Source organism: Rhinolophus ferrumequinum, chromosome 3, assembly GCF_004115265.2.
Source record: "Rhinolophus ferrumequinum isolate MPI-CBG mRhiFer1 chromosome 3, mRhiFer1_v1.p, whole genome shotgun sequence".
In the NCBI taxonomy this organism is placed as follows: domain Eukaryota; kingdom Metazoa; phylum Chordata; class Mammalia; order Chiroptera; family Rhinolophidae; genus Rhinolophus; species Rhinolophus ferrumequinum.
This window is the reverse complement of record NC_046286.1, coordinates 41,663,355-41,685,384: the sequence shown is the minus strand read 5'-3', so window position 1 is coordinate 41,685,384 and position 22,030 is coordinate 41,663,355. Positions and strand designations below refer to the sequence as shown.

Here is a 22,030-nt window from a genome sequence, read left to right as displayed (position 1 = left end):
AAGAAGGGAAGAGGACTTCTTCATGCACAGAATTCGGAATGTTACCATTTTACAAATCAAATGCCCTACTGTCTTGTTTTTAGTACAATATTCCCAGATCAATGTACATTTTTATCCTCTTAGTCTGAATTAAGTATTCTCTTGCTCCAGGATAGCCACTACACAGTTAGGCCTAGGTATTTTCCTGTGTCTGCCCAGAGTCTAGACTTCGGCTCATGTCATAAAAGCAGATGCCATCAAAGAAAAAGAGGAGCTGGAGGAGCCTAAGCCTGGAAATGAAGCTGGTGCTGTAGGCTCTACGTTGGTGGCTGACACCGTGAGGGCAGGTGACTCTTGCTATAAAAGTTGCTTCAGGGAAAAGGCAATTTCCTCTCACTGGAGAGAACAAGTGGTTTACCTTATTTTAAAAGGAAATCAATGGTATTGAGTTAGCCCTTGTGAGAAATCATTTCCCTGGTGGCAAGTCAATACAGATGTGATTTAAAACGTAAAGAAAATTGTTGCCAGAGAGTTTTCAGCTTAACATCTAATTATTGGTAGGAACAAAAGTAACGCATGTTAAATTTCATTTAGAACTCATGTAATTTTTGTAATGAGAACTGAGCCACTTCAGGAAATGTGCAGCAGTTGGTTAGCTCTTAGACTATAAATTAGTTTATAGAATTATTTTCTATTTTGAGGGAGATTAAGGAAGTTCATCAAGTATCAAGGTCAAATTGTTACCATAATTATTTGTGTGCCTCATCTCTCACCATAAACACAAATTCCTTTATCTAAATATGGTTCATTTTAAATTATAGTGCTTTAGCCTTCTATAATTTTAAAAGATAAATGGTAAGAAGTTAATATAAACCTGTTATAATTATATTTAATATGGTTATATTAAAATTATATTTTAATCTAAATTTGTATACTCATACTATACTGTATTAAATTTCATTGTTATGATTAAACAATGCATTTTAAAAAAATATTTGGAGGGTGTAAGCGGAAGAGGTGTTATGGGGACAGAGCCCCAGAGAGCTCAATCTCATGTGGAAAGGTACTGGCTCGGTTATTAGATGGCCAGCCGCTGTGGCTGGGTGGCCATCCACTGTTACCTGTTAGCCATTAGCCACTGATATAACTGCTGTGGCTACGCTAGGAGGTGGGTTGGTTGGTTGGTTGGCAGAGAAGCGGATGGCGGATTGCGGCTAGCAAGTGTGATTAGCAAGCACGGATGGCGGATTGCGGATCTTGTGGATCCTACTTCCTGTGTCTCCCCTGACAGCCAGCGAGACTGGGGTACAGGAAGACCCCCTGTTGGGGTACTGGCAGATTTTTGCTTTTGTGTCTTGACCAACCACCAGCGAGACGATAGTGGTATGACTCCCTTATCCATGGCTCCGTTGTTGTACCTTTTTGGCCTCACCATATCCTGCGTTCTTGTGCAGGGAGCGGGACCAGAGACCCTGCATGACAGGAGTGGAGAAAGATTAAGAGAAACTATGAGTTTCCCTTTTTAGATAAACTCTGCACTGTAAATCAAAATATATTCTTCATGTGTGTCTTTATCAGTTATAGGATGCCACTTAACAAGAATTTCTCTTGTGAACAACTGTCCTGTGTGTTAAAGGAAGACCCTTCATATTCAGACACTACAGTTTTTAGTATCAAGGAGACTGCGAAATTACTCTCATGACATGCTGCTGTTGACAAGATTGTTTTCAAGTTAGCCTAGATGAAAATTTCACTTCAATTGCTTATTGCAGCAGTTGAAAGAGTATGCCTATGACCAAAATAGTAACATGAATTCAGAGGGACTGCTTAAACAGTTCTCCCAAGGTTCCTGTGGGAACAAGGCTGTTCTGTGCTATTAAAAACCTATTCTCACATCATCCAGTCTAGCCATCTAGCCAGGTTTTGAAATGTCACATGGTGACACAGCATCCTAATGGTATCTCTTGGGAAACATTTTTTTGGGGAAGACAGTATAAAGGGTCCTTAGAAATTGAAACAACACAAAGGAAAATAAAAACGAGGACAGGAGGCTAATCCACCTCTCTGAGCAGCAGTGCCATCTCTCAGATATATTGATTTAATTAGTTCACAACAATGTCTTTCTTTGATGTTTGCTCTGTAGAGTGCTCACACTGTTACGCTGTTTCATTGCACAACTTGCTTTATTCTTTCCTTTAAGCATAGCTCAAGAAAAATGCATTACAAAGCAGAGTTTGTCTTTCAACAAAATTAAAAGTGTTAGAATATTTTGATTAAAAAGATCTGATTTTAAAAACAGCATAAACAAACAAAGTCCAACACTTATTTCTTTCCTTCAATATCCCCTTTAGAGTATACAGTATGTTATTTGTGGCAGTAGTGTATACCTTTAATTTTCAAAAGATATCTGCTGAAGATTTCCTGTTTTGCCTTTGTTGTCTCTTGTGCTATATTTCGTGTCTGTCAACCTAATAAAAACTTTACATCTTATAATGGAATGGTAAGGATGGATGGCACCTCTACCTTATATAAGATACATAAAATTATTCTAGACTTAGAAAGTATAGCCACACTTAGGACTTCAAACTACTTTTCAAAGACAACGAAATTGAACTTTGATTATAACTGGTAAGTATAACAATCACCTTTATCTTTTTTTTTCTTTTCCTGGGGTACTTAGCAATAATTTATTGATTTGAGTAATTTGTTTTGTTAAATCCATAAGGATATCTTTTTTTATTTTCTTAGAATAACGTGTTGGACTTTGTAAACAGTCACAAATGTAAAAAAAACAGAATTATGAACCTCAGGATACCAATTATCTTGATTTATAAAGTATGCTTCATCTCTCCTTTTAATTATTATTTTTTTTGTATGTGTAAAGTGCTTTAAAGCAAATCCCAGACATTATGTCATTTCATCTCTATATGGGTTTTTCTTTTTTACTTAATAACCACAGTGTCATTTTTACACCTGACAAAATTAACAGTTATTACTTGATACAATCCAGGCCATATACAGAATTTACCAACTGTATTAAAAGTATATTCTACTGTCAGTTTGGTGAGTCAAAATCCACACGTTTGGTTGGTTGAGGTAATTTGCTTTTTATTGATCAGATTTTAAAATCTTGATTACCTATGTCTTGAGAAGGTAGAATCTTATTTTAAAAACAAACCAACATAAACCACTTTTCCTGCTTCATTGAAAGACAAAGTGAAATGTGCTATAAATAAATGAAATGCATAACAGTGTACCTGATGAAAAATTTTATGCTTTGAATAGAAAATCCCTTCTTCTCAAGCATTGCTACTTCAATACCCTGTATTCGTTTTTGGTAAAGCGCTTAGTTTTTGGTAAGGCTTAAAGAGGATGATCTGACTTGTACAAAACAGGATCCTTTAAAAAGTGTCTTTAATACCAAGTTGGAGCCATACAGAGAGATTTTACTGTAAGAAAGCATGAAGCTGCCAAAATGTCAAACTTAACAGCTGGTTTCTGAGCATACCTGGTTTCTGAGCTGTCTTTTTCCTGTAACCTTGCTTGGACCCGAACAAATTGGCACTTGCCTTGGTTTCCGTGTCTGTGGCTTTTGGCTTTATTGACCTCTAACTAAAGCAAAATATACATTTTTTTAAATCAAGATTTGATAATAAACACATACATATATAAACACATCTGAAGTAAAAATTTCTTGAAGTAGTTCTTATCCTATGTTTAAAGCACTGTGATGTTTTCTATTCTATTGTATTTCATTAAAAAATAATTCAGGCTGTAATCCATTGAATTGATTCCATGAATTGGTTTGGAAAACACTTGGCATAGTGCTCATAAGCATAAGCTTTAGCATCTGAGGAACCTGAATATAAATACCAGATCTATCAGTTACCAGCAGCGCATCCATGGGACTTATTTTAAATGTGCTTCCTATACAATTTTTCAGGAAATAGTTATTTATGTCATGGGAAATATAATTGTACTCCCTTATGCTAGTCTGTTGAGATTTATTCCTTAGATTAATACATATGTTACCCCACATCAGAAAGTCACTGTATGTCCTCACTTAGACCAGTACTATATTCTGAGGCCAGAGTTGCAGAACTTTCTTCTCCCTGCCCACTTTTATATGACTTCTGCCATGTTGCAGTATATCTGGGTGAGAGAAATACTATATGGCTTTAACAAAGTATTACTATGGATTGAAAAGAGCATTCTTTTTTGGATTCTTAATGCACAGTGGCTGTCCAGTAAAAGGCAAACAGTTGGTTCCATTGTGGGAAAGTATGGGTTTTTTGACCATTTGTTGAATGATGTGTGCCAAAAGTGTATTATAGTTATGTAATGTCCACCTAGCAGTTACCATGTACCTAGGACAGTGCTTTGTAATACTCCTTTCTAAATGCTATTAAACAGCTCTATGAGTTAAACACTACTATTAACTCCATTTCACAGATGTGGAAACCAAAACAATTTAATTAACTTGCCCTAGGTCACAAGTCTAGTAAATAACAGAATTGGGATTTGAACTTAGGAAATCTGGTCCCAGATGCTGGGCTCTTAACTACTGTGCTGTTGCTTATAACAACCTCTTACAACAAACTGCAAATCAGGAAAAAAATTTTTATTGAGGTCTAATTGACATATAACATTACGTGTATTACTTTCAGGTGTACAACAAAATGATTCGATATTTGTACATATTGCAAGATGATCATCACAATAAGTCTAGTTCACATCTTAATTACAAACTTTTGTTTCTTGTAATGAGAACTTTTAAGATTTACTCTCTTAGCAACTTTCAAATGTACAATATAGTATAATTAACTGTGGTTGCCATGCTGTACATTACATCCCCATGACTTATTTATTTTATAACTGAAAGTTTGTCCCTTTTGACTCCCTTCACCCATTTTTGCACCTCCCCTCCCCCAGCCCCACTTCTGGTAACCACCCTCTGTTCTCTGTATCTCAGAGCATTTTTTGTTTGCTTAATGATTAAGTGAATGCTAGCTGTTTCAATCTGTATCCCAAATGATGAATTTGAATTTTTGAAGTTTAAGAATGTTTTGGGAATTTGTCCCAGAACATTATTCATCTTTCCCTTTACAATGCATGTTTTAAATGGAAAAATAAAATTATATGAACGGGTTAGATATTTTTATCTTCTAATGGGTGATTATGAATTATAGATTACTTTTACGTACGTTAAACTGGACTAGAAATCAAAATATTATGAGTTCAAGTTCTAATTCTTCTATTTTCTAGACACGTGAGTTGGGGTACTCACCTACCTTCTCTGCTTTTGTTGCCCACCATCTGCCAATTCTAAATGATTAGAATATTTGGATGCTTTTTAGAAATGTTAGGTACTTCTTGTTTAAATTATTTGGCAAGATTTAGATTATCAAGAAGTGGCTAGGTTTGGAAAAATCAATCTGTTCATTATTCTGTCTTTAGACTTGAAAAAAAAATTATCTCTGCATGTGAATTATGCATACAAGCTAAATGTATTCCCAGTATTTAGGAGAGGGCAAAATAAAATGTAAAGTTCAATATATACCCTAGAGACTATGTTAAAATTATATATTCCTTTTAAGGAAAGCCGAATGACATTTAAATGACATTTTTGTGTTCTACAGAAACCAAAGGCAAATACCAAAGTAATTTGTAAGCGTTGCAAGGTAATGTTGGGAGAGACCATGTCATCAGGTAAGAATTTGATAATAAAAAAATCTAAAATGATTGCCTTTTTGTTAAAAAAAAAAAAGAAGGAGATGGAGATTATATAGGAAATATAGATGGATTAATACATGTTGTAGACTTGATACTTTTTAAAATAGAAATCAATTAACATATCATCCAATGTGATAAGAACTTTGTGTATTTTTACCTTTGTAAGTACATAGTATTGAGTTGTGAGCATTAAGACATTGGTTCTTTTTTAATATTTCATATCCTGATTGTAGATTTAAAACAATAATATAAAGTTTGTACTTGGGTCTGTCTTAAAGAAAATTGGAGATTTTTCTTAATACAATTCCTTGATCAGGAAAGTTGGTTGCCAAAGATAATGAAGAAGTTGTTTTTCTTGGCTGCCCTCTTCCCCCGGGCTGTATTTTGGGGCTCGTGGTGGGAGAGAAGCTGTTGAAATGGAAGAAAACACATTCTGAGTTTTGTACTCTGTTCCTTGTTCTCTTCCCCAGTAATGTTACTTATATTTTTTAGAAAGTCTATGTTATACCACTCCAAAATATAATGCAAATCCTGATAATTAAAATTCATCACTATTTAAAGATAGAGTTTAAAAATATTTAGAGAGCTACAACATGCTGTATTAACTTTGTGGGTGATGAATAATTGTTTTTAATTAATTAGAAGAGATTTAAGTGAAGCTATTATACTTAAGGGAAGGTGGATGGGGTGTTGTTTATATTTTAAATCATCAAAATCTTGTAAGTAGTTACTTGCTCAGAGTGAACAGAAAAGGAAGAATGAGTAGTAGTAGTAAATGTTACTTTTGGAGAATGTTACTTTTGGAGAATGAAAGCAAGCCTTTTAAGCAACAACTTAGAAGCCTGTCTAAGTTAAGTAAATTGAATTGATTTTTTTTAGATTCTTTTCATTCTTCCCTGAAGCCCAGTCAAAATGTTAGTTAAGGAATAAAACAAGATGTACATCCACAGAGACAAAGAGAAATGGAGAGGAGACAACAATGATGTAAACAAGAGGTGTGAGCAAACTTCTTTTGGAAGCTGTGAAGCTGACAGATGTGTGGGAACACACTTGCATTTGGGGTGCTGCAGCCTGGGTGTCTTCAGCCTAGGTGTCTCAGATGAGAAGTGAGTCCGTACTCACTGTCGAACCCCAGAACTGGTCAGAATTTGGAGGCAGCAGATAACAGGGAAGGCAGTCTGAGACAAAGGGCCAGATAGAAGCAGGAGATTAATTCAAAGTTTATACATGGAGCTCTAAGACTCCTGAGTCTCCTCCACTTACAACTTGTTTATATTCTCAAGGGAGGAGATTAGAGAACCCTTTCTTGGAATAATGGAAGAATACTAACTAGAGAAAAGATTTGCAGACATTGATTTATAGTTCAACAAAAATTCAGCTTATATTCAGCCATCCTACAGTCAACAAGCCTTGTATCTACACCCAAAAGCTTCCTCCTTTACCTTACACTTAAATGTGAATGGATTGCTGAGAACCAACAAATAGTTAAGGAAACCTCCAACATGAAAGAGACAAAAGCAAATAAATAATCAAGTAAGCAGAGTAAAAGCACTGAGAAGAAACAAATTATGTATACAATAGAAGAAAATTTTTAAAAAGCATAATAAATGTCCTTGGAGAAATTAAATAATGCCTCCATAATTCAGAGAATGTTTAGTGATGAGAAGTAAAGATGTAATGACTTAAAAAGCTAATCAAAGGACTAGAAGATAAAATTAAGGAACTTTTTAACAGCGGTATTGAAAGCTGAAGACAATGAAGCAATACCTTCATAAATTTTCTGGAAATAACAAGGTTTCAAAATAGAGATCTCAAAGGTATATTTAACTTAGGAATCTACCATAGGGAATTTATCACCAAAACTAGGGATTTAAACTCAAAAGAGAAAATACGGGATTTGGAAAACAAATTATTCAACATAGGAGAGCAAGACAGAGAAGTCTCAGGTGACAGATGTGTGGCAGGCCTAGAGAATAACAGCCTAGATTGGATCCAGGGGAGAGAAGATTGCAGTAAAGACGTTTTCAGTTGTAAGGTGAAACTGATAAAATCTTTTATTTGTTTGACTACATGTAACAGATAATCTTGAGACAAGTCAGTTTATCATATGGGAAGAATTAGCTAAAGTTGCTTGGAAAGCTAAATACATAAAAAAGAAAGTAGCTCTGCACTGCAGGAAAACAGAAAGTTGAACAAGAAAGGAAACATGGTACCATTAACAGTCACAATATATAAACACTAAATATTGCATTAACCAAAAATCTTTATGATGTAATCCATAAGTATTTTAGGAGGTCAATATGTGTGAGTGTGTGTGGGGTGATGTAAGAGAGCTATTTTTACATCTACTCTAAAAGTAAATTAGTTGGACATCATTTCCAAAAATAGTAGCATAAAGAAACTGGACAATTCCATTTTGTAGAAAACAAGTATAAGACTGTACAAGTTCAAAAAATTCTTAAGAAAACAACTGGAAGATCAAAATGAAGCAATGATTTAAGAAGGGTTTAGTTATGAGAAACTGCTACTGCATTGGGTTAGAATGGCAAATTTTTTACCTTCTTGTACAGGGGCATTGCCATTTTCCCCACCTGAACTTGGACAGGAAAAAAATCCACAGGTTATTGTCTACAGGTGGTAGATTTGGTTTATGACAGACAAAAGAGAAACTAGAAATTAAAGAGAAAAATTTGGGGAGCAAAAGGGCCATGGAAGGGCTGAGATGACAACTCTTCACACAACCCTGGCTTTCTGCTAAAATATACATGCACACAGGAGATGCCAGAGAGTCCAATAAGAATTGAAAGCTTGGGGAAACCTGTGGATTTGCCATGCCTGAGATTGCATTCCTCAATCCACACACAATATGGGCAACAGAAAGTGGAAGCCTTACTGGCTTGAGGTATTTGAGCAGAAGTTCTCCCCAGATTTGCTGACAGCTAACCTATTCAGGTATAGTAAATACTCACTAGGGAGCCAGGCTAAACAAAATAAAACTGAACAGAGCCATTAGTGGCTACACACTGTGGAAAGACATTTCACAGTTTGAGTCCAGGCTAGTTCATTGATTACTGTATCTAAACGGACAACCCTTAAAAGAACAAAATAAAATTCAGAATTGCAGCATGTAATACGTACTTCCATCTAGAAATTATTAGACATGCAAAGAGACAGAAAAGAGCAGTTCATTTTCAAGGAAAAAACAGAACTCAATGAACGAGTGCTGAGTAAGCACAAATACTACATTTAGCAGACAGAGATGTTGAACAGCTATTATAAATATGGCAAAGAATTTTTAAAAACCTCTTGAGTGAACTAATAGCAAATCTCAATAAATTGGAAACTTCAAAGAAAGCACCAATTGATAATTATAGAGCTGAAAAGTATAGTAACTAAAGAAGAATTCACTAGATTAGCTAAACCTCATATTTGAGATGACAGAAGGAAGAAAATCATTGAACTTGAAGATAGATTAGTGAAAATTAATCAATCCAAAAACAGAAAAAAAAGTCTGAAGAAAAATGAACTAAACCTCAGAGACTTGTGGGACGATATTGGGTTTCAATTTATGTGTAATTGGAGTCTCAGAAAATGAGGAGAAAAAGAAAGGGTCAGGGAAAAAAATACATAGAAAAAAATGGCTGAAATCTTGGCAAATTTGGTGAAAAATATTAACTTTCAGATCCAAAAATTGCAATGAAAGAAGTAGGATAAACACAAAGAATACATTTCTATGTCACATTTTAGGCAAACTGATAAAAACCCAAGGTGAAAAAGAGAATCTTGAAAGTAGCAAGAGAAAAAACATCATATATGGGCATTTCATGATACAATTAGACTGACTTCTTATAGAAATAATAACAGACAGAAGACACTAAAATGAGATATTCAAAATGCTGAATGGGTTGGGAGGAACACCTGTCAACTAATAATTCTATATCCAGCAAAACTATCCTTCAAAAAATCAAGGCAAAATAAAGATATTTTCGTATGAATAGATGGAAAATGTATTATTAGCAAACCTTCTCTGCAAACAATGCTAAAGAAAGTTCTTCAAGCCAAAGCAGAAGATGTCAAATGATAAATGTAATCCACAGAAGGAATGAAGAGCAAGATAAATGGAAAATATCCACAAAAGCAAACTCAAAAGAGGTTAGCATAAAAAGTACGATTTTCTAATTCTCTAAAAACATAACCTTTATTTAGATTGATTTGATGAGTAAGACCAGAAATCAAAGGCTATACAAGATGGGAACCTAGTAGGTGACTGTCTGCACAACAATATGAGACCCTAAAGGACCATACCCTCACAGTGAATCAGAAGTGGACCAGCCCTGTGAAGTTATAGACAGGTATCAATCCTTTGGGTCTTTAGGGAAATTCAAGTCTTGAGCTTGGTTAATCTGCCTTGTGATAGATCTAACACCATGTGCCTGGCAATATCAAAAACAAATCACCTCTGAAGGAAAATACTTCATTGTAAAATTCATGTGATTCCCAAAAATAATTTGTCAAGTGCAGTGTTCACCATATAACCAAAGATAAATAAGCAAACAAGTGAACTAGATTTTCACTGACAAGAACTTCCAACAACCCAAACAGCGAAGAATAGAAACAGACTTCTGTTATTGGAATTATCAGATGTAAACTGTAAAACAATTATACTTACTATATTTAACAATACGAAGGACAAGTTTGAATATATTGAAAAGAAAAGGAAACTAACAGTAAGCATATTTGGAAAAGATTCATATTTGGAATAAAATTATGAAATTAAATTGTATTTTAACAACAGCTGGTAAAAAAGAGATGCTTCATAATGTTAAGTGGTTCAATTCTGCATCTAAGCACATTTGGAAAAAATATCAAAAATGTATTATAATTGATATTTAAAACTTGGTAGTTTAACGGCATACTATGTACAACTTGGAAAAAAGAATTAATGAACAAAAGCTAGATGAGAAGAACAATCTGTAATCCAGCACAGAGAGACAAGAAGGCAAAAAATATAGAAGAGAGAGTAAGAGACATAAAACACACTGAGAAGATCTAATGTATGTTTAATCAGACTTTTGGAAAGAAAAGAGAAATAGAATGGAGCATAGGCAATATTTGAAGAGATAATTGCTGAGAATTTTACAAAACTGATGAAGAACAACAATTCAAGAAGTCCAGTGAATTCTAATTGAATGAGGCTCAAGTAAGATAAATAAAAAGAAATCTATAGCTAGACATATCAGAGTGATACTGCAGAAAAATAAAAAATACAGAGAAAATCTTAAAAGCAACCAAACAAAAGTGACAGATCACCTTCAAAGGAACAGCAGTTTTTTAAAGACAGTGGAATAAAGTGTCAGTGTGCACAAAGGTTAACCCAAGTAGGATTTTATTTCAGGTGACAATGTCCTGGTATGCAAGAATCAAGACAAAGATAAATATATTTTCTGACCAAAAAAGAAACCTGAGATAATCCCCCTCTAATGGTTTCTTATTAGTAAAATAAATTCTACCTGTATATCACTATCAGGTAGAAGAAAATGATACCAGATAGAAGGTATAAGTTCAAGAAGGATTGGTAAAAAAAGGGTAAGTATATATAGGTGACACTAAATGAATATTAACTGTGTAAAACAATAATAATAATACCTTGTAGGAATAAAATTATGAAATTAAATTGTATTTTAACAACAGCTGGTAAAAAAGAGATGCTTCATAATGTTAAATGGTTCAATTCTGCATCTAATAACATGACTTCAAAATAGCAAAATGAAAATTGATTAAGGAGAAATAGATAAATTCATCATCATGAATTCATCTAGGTATATAATAATCTGTTAAACTGTCGATTTTATTTTTTTGCCTTTTTCTCTAGGTTATATTGAGCAATTGAGAACATTTTCAGAAAATATTAGGAACAACCTTCCATTTTATTAAAACAATTAAAAATTATTTTGTACAGTATTTTAATGAACACCTAGAATTCTCTTCCCTAAATGTATAATTGTTTAACCCAGCCATCTTCAGTTTTTAGATATTTAATTTGTTTTCAGTATTTTTCTATTAATATTTTTATGAGCTTCTTTAGATAAATTTCTGCAGATATCTATGAGTATTTCTTTGAGATAAATTCTTAGGTGTTTATGGTGTCAAAATATATACACATTTTTAAGGACTTTACCAAGTAGCTTTTCAGAAATCTATTATCACTTTCAGCTCTTGACTGCAATATGTGAATATCCATTTTTCCATGTCTTCATCAGAGCTGCATCTTATCATTAAAATTATTTTATTTATTTGATTCTAAAAAAAATCTAGTTTTAGTTTGCATTTCCTCCATTATTAGTGAGAGCAAACATTTTTTGTGGATTTTGTAAAAACCCAAATTGATTGCATTTATATTTATTTCTATTATTTAGTTTACTATTTAAATTTCTCTGTAAACTAAATAATCAGATAACCACGTTTGCTGGGAATTATACATTTATAGACTCAGTGAAATTCTGGGTAAATACTAATGTGAGGTTCACAGCATCTGTGCAAGGGCTTTGAGATGCTGTGATTAAAAAGCCTTTTTTCAGTGACTTCTAGGTTTGTGGCTACTCTACAGAAATGAGGAAACCAAATGATTAATTTCTAGATAAGTGAGCTATGGCTGTGATGTGACTAATTTTTATCAGTTTCCATGCGTGTGATCAGAGTCTTGCTGCACTAGATTCACTTCGGGCATGCTCTTCTGACATCACATCAAGCTGTCTAATGTCTCAGGACTGTCTCCTTGTAATCATCAATGCTTTGTCTTCTTAAACTAGGTCATTTTTAAAAAAGTTTTACTGAATGTTAGTGTATTGGGGAGATTTGTAATTTTCTTAATTTTTGTTTCTAGAAACCATTAAGTTTTATATGACAGAGGTAATGATTCAGCCATCTGAGAGAAATTTTCCCGTCATACCAAGGTACAAATAGCACATTAAGTTTATTCTGTAATTTCAAATATGGGGAAAGATAGGTACAGTTAGTTATTTGGGAATTTGTTTTTATTTATACTTTATCTGGAAAGGTTAGTTGAACCAAACTACACATGTAAACGACTTGCGGATTTGTTTATGATTTGCTTATATAATGGTATAGACAAATGTGCTCATATAAATCTAACTCTGGAAGGTTTTTGTGCTTTCTATGTTCCAGATATTCAAGGTTTTATACCGAATCATCAGTGGGTTTTTGAACAATTATTCCTGGTTGTAATTTGACTTATTTAAAATTTGAAACATGGGTCAGTTTTCACATGACTCCTGTGTTTTTAAAAAAATGGTTCTTAACCACTAAATCCATTAGTGTTTCTTTTCTTTGAATCTTTTTAGTTTGCAAACAAAAGTTAGCTATAGTATGTCTTTATTTCAGTTCATTTATTGATGTCTAAAAATTACGGCAATCTGAATATAACCTTGAACTTTATCCTCCAATAAAGAATTTTTTTATTTATCTCAGACCTGACACTTTGATAGGATCCAAATGGAAAATATTGTAGATAATACTGTCTAATGTTTGGGAGGAGATTTCTCATCTTTTTTAACTTAGCTATTCACTGTTTAATGTGCTAAAGTACAAATGGAATATTGACTTGACTTGTCTAACATGGTATTTTTTTATTCAGTAGCGGAAAACAGTTAGGTGTAGGGTGGAAAATGTATTAAGGATTGGAGAGTAGGATATAAGAAGACTAGAGCAAACACAATTACATTAAAATATATTGATTGCATTAGCACAGATTGTGAGGGAATGGGCAGCATATAGAAAAGTCTAGCATGCGCAAGCCTCTGCGTTTTAGTTACCCTGTGAGTATTCTTGGCTCATCTTGCCTGTCAGAGTTATTATGAGAGGCACATTGTGAAAATTGATTTCTGTTCAAACAGGTCTCAGTTTGTACAGAGCGTTATCGCCCAGTGTCTGGTGGAACTCTCCTCTGCTAGAAGCACTTTTAGATTCAGTATTCAAGGTCACGATGGCAAAGCATATGTCTTGGTAAGAAATGATTTCACCTCGCTTTTTGTAGTCTAGTAATCCAGAGTCTCTGAAATTCTTTAGTTTTTGTCATTCTTTTTTCCTAATTCTCAGGTCTAGAAAATAATTGATCAAAAATTTGACTTTGGGTGGTGAATATACAATGCAATATACAGATGGTGTATTATAGAATTGTACACTTAACACCTTTATAATTTTATTAACCAGTATCACCCCAACAAACTTAATAAAATTAAAAAATAAGTAAAGTGATAGTCAAAAAATTGAATTTGTAATATCAGGTTTAATTCACAAATCAAACTCCCTTTACTTAATAACAAATGATCCAGTGCCTCCATGTGCTAAGCATTAGGGAAATAGAGAGAAATAAAACCTGACTCCTGCTCTTTAGAAGCTCACACTCCAAAATAAAGCTTTTCAGTCTCAGTTTTTAATGGCTTTTCTTGGTTAGTATAGCACAGTTCTGTCTCTCACTTTTTTTTTCCTATTTGATACTTTTATGCATGTTTCTTTTTATTTGTGTATTTGTTTTGTGGTAAGAACACTTAATATGAGAACTACCTTCTTCACAGATTTTTAAGCGCATAATATAGTATTGTTAATTATAGGCACAAAGTTGTACAGCAGATGTCCAGAACATATTCATTTTGCCCAACTGAACCTTTATACCCTTTGATTAGCAACTCCTCATTTCGCCCTCCCTCCAGCCCCTGGCTACCACCATTCTTTTGTCTACTTCTATGAGTTAGACTATTTGAGATTCCTCATATAAGTGGAATCTATACAGTATGTGTCCTTCGGTTTCTGGCATATTTCAGTTAGTGTAATGTCCTCAAGGTTTATCCATGTTGTCACATATTACAAGATTTCCTTCTTTTTTAAGATAATATTTCATTGTATATGTGTGCCACATTTTCTTTATTCATCTGTTGATGGAGATTCAGGTTGGTTGTACATCTTGGTGTTTGTAAATAATGCTGCAGTGAACATGGGAGGGCAGGTATCTCTTCGAAATCCTTGTGTCAACACTTTGATGTTTGAGAAGTAGAGCCAAGTTTTGGAGAAGAGGCTCTTGTAATAAGCAGAATCATCCCCTACATGTATCACAAGCATCTAATGTTACACTGTTTCCATTTAAAAGAAGGTGCTGCAGAAAAGAATTTTGGACATTTATGCAAAATCCAAGAATCAGGGCCCAAGTCTCTTCTCTGCCTCTTACCTGTTTTATTCACGAGTCAACATATATTGAACACATTTTTATTTGAAAGGCAAAATGCCATCAAGATAGAGCAAAAATGCCATCAAGGAACTCAAAAGGTAATAGAGAAACAAGGTAGCTAAAAGAAAGGAGGAGATTAAGGTTGTTATTAGGTGTGGCTTTGTAGCTGCCTGTCCATTATGGCAACCCCATGCTTCTGTAATTCCGGATAATTTCTATCAAAAGCTACAATATTTTTTGACTGAAGTTGATACTAAATACACCTCAGAGTCTGAAATTAGTTTTAATTTTTTTTTCATTGAAGTTTATTGGGGTGACAATTGTTAGTAACGTTACATAGATTTCAGGTATACAATTCTGTAACACATCATCTATATATCACATTGTATATTCACCACCCAGAGTCAGTTATCCTTCCATTACCATATATTTGATCCCTTTTACCCTCATCTACCAGTCCCCTTCCCCTAAACTAGTATCTGTGTCTATGAGTTTTTGTTTCTTCATTTGTTTGTCTTGTTCTTTTGTTTTCAGTTTTATATACGACATATCAATAAAATCATATGGTTCTCGACTTTTTCTGCCTGACTTATTTCACTTAGCATAATAATCTCAAGATCCATCCATGTTGTTGTGGCAAATGGTACTATTTCATCTTTTCTTAATGGCAGAATAGTATTCCATTGTGTATATATACCACAATTTCTTTATACAATCATCTATTGGTTTTAATTTTTTTATTGCAAGGTTTTCAAATGAAAAATCAGTAGGAACTTTTTAAACCAACTGCTAATATATATTTAATTTTTTTTTAATTTTCTTTTTTATAAAAGTAATGCATTCTTGAAATACAGTCAGACAACATGAAGAATATATGAAGAAGTGGTAGTTCCCCCATCTTGTCCCCTCTCTTGTCCTGTTATATCATAGTATTTGAAGGTAAACATAAACAATCTGATATGTGTACTTCAATATTTTTTTCTATCTATATACCGTGTTTCCCCGAAAATAACACCTAGCCGGACAATCACCTCTAATACGTCTTTTGGAGCAAAAATTAATATGAGACCCGGTCTTATATTATATTACATAAGACCCAGTCTTATAAGACTGGGTCCTATATGTATGTATGTGTATATATATATATATATATATATACACACACACACACACACATATTTATATATATACATATACATATATACACATATATATACACATACACACACACATATATCTATATACACACACACATATATCACATATATATGTATATATATGATATATGTGTGTGTGTATATAGATATATATACTTTTTTTTTTTAATATAAGATCTGGTCTTATAGTAAAATAAGACCGGGACTTATATTAATTTTTGCTCCAAAAGATGCATTAGAGCTGATGGTCTGGCTAGGTCTTATTTTCGGGGAAACAGGGTATAACTATATGTACATATACCCACAGGTATGTATTTATTAAAAAACTTTCATGTGATTAACACTTCTCTTGAACATGCTCACTTCACATAAGAGTGTATCATGAGGATTGTTTCTTGTTAGTGCAAGTATACATCAGACTTTAATGACTAGAATTCCATTGTATGGCTGTTAAAGACAAGGCTGAAGTGAAAATCATCTTTGTATATGAATCTTAGTACTTCTTTACAAACGGACTTTTCTATTCCAATATAGCATTTTAAACTCTGATAATTGTTGCCCTCCAAAAAAGTTGGACTGATTTGTCCCTTAGAGAGGACATTCGTGGGGCCCCACCCAGACCCCTTTTCCTTGGTCGGTGCATCCATTTCCAGCTGCTGAGTGTGTTAGCTGCTGATGGCTCATAGCTTCTCCCTTCTCCAGAGACTTGTCCTAACCTGACAGATGCTGCCTTGACCAGGAATTTCTTATCCTTCACTCTCCCCCACCATGCTATCTATGGTCAGCCCACTGCAAATGATTTGACCCTGAGGCACAAAAGTCCAAATGACCCTAGGATATCCTGTCTCAAGGTGGGATAATCTCTAGGTGCGATTCATGCTCCAGAGCTGTCTGAGGGATCAGGCTGCAGCCAGACTCCCCGCTGAGTTGGCATCCTTCCCTAGCTCTTTCCTCTGCCTTCCTGTTTCCCTTACACTCTTTCTTTTGAGAGTATTCCCCCATTGAATCACATATATCCAAATCCCCAAACACTGTTCCGCCAGCAGCATATGGGACTACCCATCCAAACCCCTCTTCTGAACTGCATGTTATCAACCTTTTTGTATTTGCCAATCTCATAAATGAAAAAAGGGTGGCACTTAAATTTTGTATTTTCTCATTACTAGTTATATTAACATTTTTATATCTTTATCACTTATTTCTTGTGTTAATTCTGTTCATATTCTTTGCCTGTATTTCTGTTAAGTTGGTTTTTGTTTCCCCTTATGATTTCTAGGAGTGCTATTTATTATCGATAATAACTGTTATGTATGTATCAAATATTTCTCCTAGTTGGTTGTCTTATTTTCATTTTTTAAAACTTTATCATATTGTTTAATGTACCAAAGTTATGCTTTGATAGACTTAACCATCCTTCAAAGTTATATACATAATTCTCTTTTTTTTTTCTGGTATTTTTATAGGTTTTTTAAATTAATTAATTAATTTATTTATTTATTTTTTGAGTGGTGGTATGAGATACGGATAGGGTGGTGATATCCTTATAGTTGGACTTTTCTCTCCATATCTCTAGCTATGGCTTTTAAACTCAGACAGTTTGGTGATTGAATCTTTGGGAAGTTCCAAAAGTATGACAAAGTTTCCCCTATTGGAAGACACATTGAAGGCGGATTCCAGTTCTGCTTGGAATGCTGTCAAGGTCCTCTACCAGCCATGCATCACAAGCAGGAATGAAAAGTAAGTTGTGCTTCTGTTTTCTCATTCCACATTATGTTTTAGTTTCTGTTGCCATGTTGGTGTTAAGAAATTAATGAACTAAATGGTACTGTATATACCACTTCCATTCTTGAAGCTTCTAGGAGTCATACTGCTAAATGTTATGCTTTCAAAATAGATTGAATTATGACAGATGAGTCATGCTAGTGTGCAGAAAGCTTGCTTATACTGAAAATAATTGGTCTTTTTCTTGTAATCTCAGCTGTCTGTACATATGGCTATAGTACTAAGTCAGGCTTCCACAATATGAATATTTAACTGATAAGCACTTTCGAGGCATTCCTGATACAATAGTAAACAAAACATACCACATTTCCCCGAAAATAAGACCTAACTGGAAAATAAGCCCTAGCATGATTTTTTTAGTATGCTCATAATATAAGCCCTACCCCCAAAATAAGCCCCAGTTAAGATCATCAGCCAGCTGGATGCATTTAGTATGTCTATTGTAACACATGAGAGACATATTGAATTATAAAATAATATTATATAATTAAATATAAATAAATAATACTATTGACATTAATACTTAAAATAAATGATAATGTAAATTATTATTGAGTATTTGTGAATACCCAAGCGGGCACCTTTGGACGAGAGGTAAATCCCTATGTAAATAGATGAACTCGAGACTTATTGCCGAATGACCAATCGGAGCACAGCCACAACGCACGAATAATGTGCACACTTGATAACAAAAGGACGTGGTTGTGTCTAATATGAATACATAATTCAATATGTTGTGTGTTGTAACGGATATACTTAATGCACTTGTGTGAAATAAAGAAATGTTTTCTGAATTTGGGTGACTGCTGTTTTTCGTCGCTTTTGTGTGGATCATCATTCTTAACTGTCATCATTTTTGTTGCCACTCCTGTCTTGTAAGTCTTCACTTAACACTTGATTTAATGTAGATTTAAAGGGAATAATATTTTGACCCCCAGACAAGATGAGTGCAAAAAGAAAGAGCTATTCCGTCGAGTACAAGAAAGGAATCGTGGAGGACTCCCGGGGCAAGAATCTTACGGCCTTCTGCAAAGAGAAGAAGTTGGATCTCCAAATGGTCCGAAAATGGCAAGCAGAGAACGATAACCTCAGTCAACAAGTGGACGAGGGAAATGCTAAAAAGTGCAAGTGTGGATCAGGTCAGCAACCATTATTTCCTGAGCTGGAAAATGTCATCTGTGAATGGATTGCTGACAGGAGAGCAAAGGCTTTGGTTGTGCGCAGGGCTGATATTCAAGCATTTGCTCTTGCAGTGGCACCACAATTAGAAATATCCCCAGAAGAATTCAAAGCATCACAACACTGGCTGGATGGCTTCCTTCAGCGATATGAACTGTCTCTAAGAAGATCGACAACACTGTTCAAGCTGGAAGATACTGAAGTTATTAAATGTGCACTTGCATTCAAGTCCTTTGTTGATGGCATCAACTTTTCTAATGCCAGCTCTCCAACATAATTGCTATGGATGAAACTGCAGTGTTTATGGGACAAAGATCTCAAACGACAATGGATCAGAGGGGTGCCTCGTCAATCTACTACATTCCCTCACTGGTTACGAAAGTGCATGTGTTACCTGTATTTTGGCAGTTCTCCTCGATGGAAAGAAAGCCCCACTTCTAATCATCACTAAGGGCAAGAAAGATAAGGTTGAACGTGTTTCAGGCATATATGTTCTTGAAACCAAAAAAGCCTGGTGCACACAAGCAGTTTTAAGGAAGTGGATCGATTTAATGCTGCCACTTGTTTTGCGAGGTGGCCAAAGAGGTCTGCTAGTCTGGGATTCAGACAGAACTCACCGCGCTAAAGACATGAAGAACTTCCTTACAGAGAGAAGAATAGATCAAATAATGATTCCCGTAGGAACGACTGCCTATCTCCAGACTCTTGATATTGCAATAACAAACCATTCAATGACCATTTGAGCATGGAAATTGATGACTACATTGAAAATCGAATGGAGACAAATCAGCATGGAAATTTTGTGAAGCCTAGCCTGCAAGAGGTCGTGACTTGGGTGAAGAATTTATAGGATAAAATCACTGACAGCTGTGTTGCCAATGCACTACGAGCAGCTACATGGACAAGAAGTGCTCATTTAAGGAGAGCTCTATTGCTGGACATGAGAGATTGGGGTCAATGGTTCTACAGGAAATGGAGTCGCAAGAAATTCAAGCCGGAATTTGGGGTTTGGAGAGTTATGATGATGTTCCAGAAGAAGATGACATGACTGTATTTGAATAAATGTAGATTATTGTACATGAATAAATGAATAAATGTAGATTGTTGTACATGAAAAAATAAGACATCCCCTAAAAAGCCCTAATGCATCTTTTGGAGCAAAAATTAATATAATACCCGGTCTTATTTTCAGGGATATACGGTAGTCCCTGCCCCTTGGGGCTGTCATTCTAATAGGGGGAAGGCAGATCATAAACAAAACAGACAGAAAAATCAAAGCCTAATGTGACTGTTACTGTGAGCCCAGCATTCATCTATGGACTTCTAGCTAATTTAAGCCTAATAATACCCTTGTGGGGTAGGTACTGTTATCACCCCCAATTACAGATAAGGACACTAAGACACAGGTGTTAAATTACTCTAATGAAATATAAAGTAGGTGAGGTCGCTGGAGAGTGGTAGGATGGGTGTAGGAGGTGGTCATTTTATGTAGAAAAATTAAGGAAGATTTCTCAGATAAGATGATACTTAACTGGAAAACTTGAGGGAAGTGAGGGAGTGAGCCATATCAGAGGGAAGAGCATTCCCGGCAGAGGAAACACACAGTGTTCTTATTTGAACAGATTGGAAGTTTATACTTGTCCTGTACTCTTAAATGTGTTCGATCAAATTTGTACCAAGAACAGAAAGATCCCAGTCTTTTTCTGGGAAGTAAATAAGAAATTTTTTAAATAATTGCTTGTCTTTTCTTTTTTGAATTATGCAAGCAGTATAAATCATAAAATATTCAAACAGTAGAGACAAACATAAAGTAAAATATGGAAGTTCTCCATCATTTTCCACTCCAGAAGTAAAAAGTATGTCGTGTACTCTTCCACTCCTTTTCTATTATCTTGCATTTTAACGTAATTTGAATGATACATGTATATTTTTTACACTTAAAAAAAAAACTGTCTTGGAGATTTTTTCCATGTCAGTGTTTGGCATTTTATGAAATGGATGTTCTATAAATAATTTAACCATGTTACTATTGGTAGATATTTGGGTTGCTACTTTTTTATTTCTGTAATTAGTATTGCACTATATATTGTACATTTGTTTTGTGAGTATGTGTATTGTTTTTGTAAGAAGGATTTCTAGTAGTAGAATTGTTGAGTCAGAGTATGATATTTAAAATTTTGATAGATAATATCAAATTATTTTGCAAAAAGGCATTACAAATTTATATTCCCACTTGAAGTTTCTATAATCCCCATTTCCCTGCACCCTCACCCAAACTGCCATTTAGATGTTTGCCCATCTGAGGCCAGTCTAAATGAAATGTTCACTTGACTATCCTTGTGTTCTACTGAGGCATGATCAGAGAATGTAGCTTACTTGATGCCTTGGGGACTTTGTTGAGGTTTTGTGTGTGTGTGTGTGTGTGTGTTCTGATACATAGTCAGCTCTTAACCTGTTCATTGGTTATATTCTCTGTTGCTAGTGTGTGTGTATATGTGTGTGTGTATACCTTTATATATTAAGATTTATGTAGTCCAGTTTATTAAAAACTTTATATTCATCTTTTTTATTTGTTTGAGATGCGGATTTTTGAGAAGGGTGTGTTAAATATCGTACTATGATTATGGAAAAGTTGTTTTCTTCTGATACTTGGTATCAGTTTTTACATTATATATTTTGAAGCTATATTACTAGAAACATTAAGATTTGTGACATGACAGACTCACTAATTACATATTTTATCAATAAGAGATTTATCTGTTCTTCCATTTGATGATGTTTTCCTGTAATTCTAATTTGCTTGATGTTAATATTGCTATATTTATTTTCTATATTTATTTCTATATTTATTTTAATTGTTGATTTGTTATATCTTTTTCTGTTTCTTTATTTTCAGCTGTCATGTGATATTTTATCTTAGGTCTATGTCTTGTTACCATATACGTCGTAAAGTGCATGT

The 22,030-nt window shown here is 34.3% G+C and overlaps 1 protein-coding gene across 1 annotated transcript in view; it reads left to right on the top strand.

The window, feature by feature from the left end:
* The window catches only part of UBE3D (ubiquitin protein ligase E3D), a 133,122-nt gene that overhangs the window by 22,684 nt on the left and 88,408 nt on the right, over window positions 1-22,030 (top strand). The window contains exons 6-9 of the mRNA XM_033103297.1: window positions 5,619-5,688; window positions 12,596-12,665; window positions 13,626-13,734; window positions 17,684-17,847. Coding sequence (XP_032959188.1) covers window positions 5,619-5,688; window positions 12,596-12,665; window positions 13,626-13,734; window positions 17,684-17,847 — 413 coding nt within the window. The remainder of the gene's footprint in view (window positions 1-5,618; window positions 5,689-12,595; window positions 12,666-13,625; window positions 13,735-17,683; window positions 17,848-22,030) is intronic.